Source organism: Egretta garzetta, unplaced genomic scaffold (assembly GCF_000687185.1).
Source record: "Egretta garzetta isolate BGI_Z169 unplaced genomic scaffold, ASM68718v1 scaffold1063, whole genome shotgun sequence".
Taxonomy (NCBI): Eukaryota; Metazoa; Chordata; class Aves; order Pelecaniformes; family Ardeidae; genus Egretta; species Egretta garzetta.
The window spans coordinates 86,253-90,517 of NW_009259103.1; the positions used below are offsets into that span (position 1 = coordinate 86,253).

Sequence of the window (4,265 nt, forward strand, 5' to 3'; positions counted from 1 at the left end):
CGCCTCTGCCCCTCCGCACGGGAGCCCTTCGGGGAGCTGCAGCGGGAGGTGGAGATCCACCGTACCTACGTCTCCCAGTCCATCCAACTCTTCATCCTCTACTTCTTCAACATGGCTGTGCTGGCCACCTACCTCCCCCAGGAGGCCCTCAAGCTCATCCCCCTGCTCACGGGGCTTTTTGCCATCTCCCGGTAAGTGGCTCCTTTACCCTTCCTGGGCTCCGGCAGCACCCAAGGGTGCAAACGGGGTCTGTCAGTGCTGACAAACGCTTGGTGCAAACTCCCGCTCCGGCTGTGCCTCACCCAGCCGACAGCCAGGAAAGCCGGCACAGGGGAACGGTTACTCCGTCCCTCATCCTCGCTCCTGCAGCGGCCGGGCTGGCAAACCCTGGCTGGGGTGAGAACCCCTGGGCGAAGCTGGGTGCCGGCCCCAAGGCATCGCCCTTGCTGAGCCCGCACCCCTCTGCCCTCTCCAGGTTGATTTACTGGCTGTCGTACGCCATCGGGCGCTCCTTCCGCGCCTTCGGCTTCAGCATGACCTTCCTGCCCCTCCTGGCCATGCTACTCTGGAACCTTTACAGCATGTTCATCGTGGAGCCCGAAAACCTCCTTGCTGTGGCAACGCCAAAGCCTGAGGACCGCTCCAAGGACAGTGGAGCCAAACTCCGGTACTGGGGGTGAGGGAAACCCTGCGGAGATGGGGTGCCTGGACCCTGCGGGGCAGATCTGGCTGTGCCCCTGCTCCCTGCCCGGCCCCGGCAAGGTTTTACCTGGCACCCGGGGGCGATAGAGCTAAGCTGCAAACCCCTCTGCTCTGGGAGATTCCTGCAGGAGGGCGAACAGGGCCTGGAGCAAGACCCAGTGAGCCCTGTTCCACGAGGATGGGTTGGGGTGGGATTTGCCTGACCTCCCGCTGGAGCTGGCCTTGCCCAATAAAGCCCTTCACCAAGCGGCTCTGCGGCTGGTTTGGGGAGGGTGGCTTAAAGTCCCCTGGGAATCGCTGCTGCCAGGACTTGTAGCTTCACTCACAGGATGCCTTCATTCAGCCCCAAAATGATGTTTCCCCAAACTGCCCGTCTCCCAGCGCTGCAGCAGCACCCCAGCCCTGCATCCTGCTCCCAGCTCCCCACATGGCGGCATGGCCACTCCCACCCAGCTTGTCCCTCCTCCACCTCCTCTTCCTCTTGGCCAAGGTTCAGCACCCGGTTCACAAAACCAGTTGGCCGGGTAGGAGGGAGGGAGCCCTGCCCCGAGGAGGGATGCGGGGAGAAGCTGGGACGGGCGAGATGGCAACAGGTTTGCCGCTGCGTAAGATTGGGGATGGCCGATGCCCCCCCAGAACGGGCACCCAGCCCACACCCCTCAGGGCACCGGGCCCCACCTCGGAGTCCTTTGCAGACACGAAGGGACCCTTGCAACTCTGATTATCTCAGTCCTTCAATTCTCAGGCACAACCCAAACCAGTTAAAAATCCACCAAATAAAGGGAAAGCCCCTCCATCCCTAGATCTGCCAAGCGTTCGGCTTGTCCCCCCTCCCATCCCTGAATGCTGCATCACGGGAGGAGCTCGCCCACCGCAGCCCAGCCAAGTCGGGAGAATGGGAACAGTCGGACTCTTTCAAAGGCGCTTTTCAGCAGGGATATGGCCGGCAGCCTGGGCTCACGCTGACCCCACGGCTCATCGGCAAAACCACCCCAGCGCACCACAGGCTGCTGCGGGGCACGAGTCAATCCAGGGGCAGGGAGCCTCCCTCCTCTCAGAGGCACGTCTTGGTACCTTGGCTCCCGCTGAGCTCCAGCGCCCTTTAATTCCTGCAAGGTCCGAGAGCTTCTCCCCTCGTGCTCGCCCGTAGCGCAGTGTTTCCACGGGAGACTGCTCTTAGAAATCCACTTTATTTGGTCAAAGACGAGTCAGTGACGGAGAACGTGAAAACGCAGCACACCCCCGAGGGATGCGGTACCTCTGCAAACACCGAGCAGCCGCAGACCACGCTTGCCCCGTGGCTTCAAGCACCCGGATAGCACCTCTGAGCCAGCCCTGCAGAGCCAAGGGCTGCGATTAACCGAGAGCAAGGCTGGATCAGCCCTCCGCGGGCTGACAGCCCCTACCTGAGCTCAAGCAGCTGCTGCAAAGCAGCACTGGGTTTCCCTCTTGTACCAGCAGCCCTCACCAAGGCCAGCAGAGCAGAAAGCGCCTGTTGGGGATTGAGGAGTCCGTGAGCCCCAGCTGGGTTGAGGGGGGCTGTTCTGGGATGCCCCCAGCACAGCAAGAAGCAGCAAGGCACCCTGCGCACCGGCAGGAGCAGTACCGGTCCCCAGCCCTGTCCTCCAGCCCTGCTCCTGGGTTGGAGCTACCCAAGCAACCCTGGAAGTGGCACAGGACGGGGCACAGCCGGTCCCGGCTGTTGCTCGGCTGCAGACACAACAGTGGTTTTATCCCTTGGGAGAAGGAGGATTTTTCCACGGCTCAAGGCAACCCTGACCAGCTCCCCCCAGTCACTTCCCTTGGCTGGATGGATCAGGAAGAAACAGAGGAAGAAGTGCGATCAGATGCAGGATCCGGGCAGCAGGAGGGAGCAGGACAGAGGGGTGCACAACGTGGGCAACTGCTGCAAATGTCGCCCTGGTCCCCTCTGAGCCTGGACTGCAGGGAGGACAGAGAGGAGGACAGAGAGGAGACTGCAGGCGGGGGAGCCCCTGCAGCAGCCACGGTCGTTTCCTGACGACAAGAAGGATCCTGGGGGTCTCTCCAGGATCTCCCCCACTCAGTTGATGGGCTCGTACTCGGAGTAGCGTTTTCTCTGGGCAAAGAGGACCACGCAGCTGCCCAGCAGGAGCATCGCCATGGGGGTGCCCAGTGCCACAGCCATGATGGAGATGACGAGGGGGGAGAAGGTGTCCTTGGGGGGCTGCCCAAAGCCCAGCAGCGCTGACCTGTGGGAGGGGATGAGACAAATCAGCCAGGGAGATGGGGATCAGCTGCATCCCACAGGTGGAATATCTGGGGCTTTCTAGCCTGATAGGGTCAGATCAGGATTTCTTGGGCAGGATCCCATGTGGAGCAGGAGAAGGGCTCCCAGATTTGCAGGAGGAATGCATCAATAAATGGCAAAACTCCTTGCTACAGGATCATCGGAAGACACAGACTTTTAAAAGGAGATAGATGAAACAGATAAACCTTCTAACCTAGCAGTTCCCCAAACTGCAAGTTATTAGTGGCTGGGAGAGCATCGTTTCATGCACAGCAGACCCCACTCACCAGCTGAGGTACCGCTTCTCCTGGTAAACGTTTCCATCCTCTCCCCCAAAAGAGATATTGATGGCGCTGACGGTGTAGGTGCTGCCTACGCCCTCCCCAAAGTAGGCGTGGACAATGCTGGACACGGGCAGGGTCCAGTTGGCTGCTTGCAAGCCACGAGAGCGGCACTGGATGCTGTCCTCGCGCCTGGGGGTCTGGGAGCCGTAGGCTGTCGCCTTCCACTGCAGGAAGCTGAGCGCGGAGCTGTGGTTTTGGGACTCGGCTACCAGGGAGAGCATCTGGGGGAGGGAGAGCAACGGGTGGTGAAGCGAGGATGAGAGATGGTCTTCAGGCCACGGTGAACCACGGGCTGCTTGCCCCAGATCCCCCTCACCCTCCTTCCTGCAGCAGGGGACATCTCCAAGCCCAGCGCTCGCCCCACACTCACCTCACAGAATCACAGAATCGTTTGGGTTGGCAAAGCCCTTTAAGCTCCCCAAGCCCAACCGTTCCCCTAACTCTGCCATCCCACCACCAAACCCCGGCCCTCAGCACCTCACCTCAAAGATGGTGGGAGTGTACTCGTCATCGATGGAGCGTGCCGAGCGCAGCTTCTGCGCCACCCCCGTCTCCTCCACCGTGACCACCTCCAGCGCAAACCGGGAGCTGTTGCCCCGCGGAGCCACCCCAGCCAGGACAAACTCCACCTTAGAGCTGTTTGCCGTGTGCAGGAGGCTGGGCAGGGGCCCGTCACGGCCACTGGCCTCGTACGCTGTCACCTGCAGGGGACACAGGTTAGAGGGACACCATGATCACCCGGTCGGAACACCAAGGGGCAACGTTCCCTCTCCAGAAGGTGCTTTGGACACGATATTCACTGTGTTCTCCCTGTAGCATCCCAGTGTATCACAGAATCGTTGGGTTGGAAAAGCCCTTCCAGCTCCCCCAGCCCAACCGTTCCCCTACCCCTGCCATCCCACCCCCAAACCCTGGCCCTCAGCACCGCCTCTGCCCGGCTGTTAAATCCC

At 61.3% G+C, this 4,265-nt stretch overlaps 2 protein-coding genes across 2 annotated transcripts in view; one reads left to right on the top strand and one right to left on the bottom strand.

The window, feature by feature from the left end:
- Positions 1 to 680, top strand: part of TMEM79 (transmembrane protein 79) — a 1,635-nt gene extending 955 nt beyond the window's left edge. The window contains 2 exon segments of the mRNA XM_009635271.1: positions 1 to 191; positions 476 to 680. The exon segment at positions 1 to 191 is cut by the window's left edge and continues 22 nt beyond it. Of these exon segments, the coding sequence (XP_009633566.1) occupies positions 1 to 191; positions 476 to 680 (396 nt within the window).
- Positions 681 to 1,883: 1,203 nt separating this feature from the next.
- The window catches only part of LOC104123068 (glycosylated lysosomal membrane protein), a 4,427-nt gene continuing 2,045 nt past the window's right edge, over positions 1,884 to 4,265 (bottom strand). The window contains exons 4-6 of the mRNA XM_009635272.2: positions 3,798 to 4,016; positions 3,259 to 3,536; positions 1,884 to 2,933 (exon numbers count right to left, since the gene is read on the bottom strand). Of these exons, the coding sequence (XP_009633567.1) occupies positions 2,765 to 2,933; positions 3,259 to 3,536; positions 3,798 to 4,016 (666 nt within the window). The 3' untranslated portion in view covers positions 1,884 to 2,764. The remainder of the gene's footprint in view (positions 2,934 to 3,258; positions 3,537 to 3,797; positions 4,017 to 4,265) is intronic.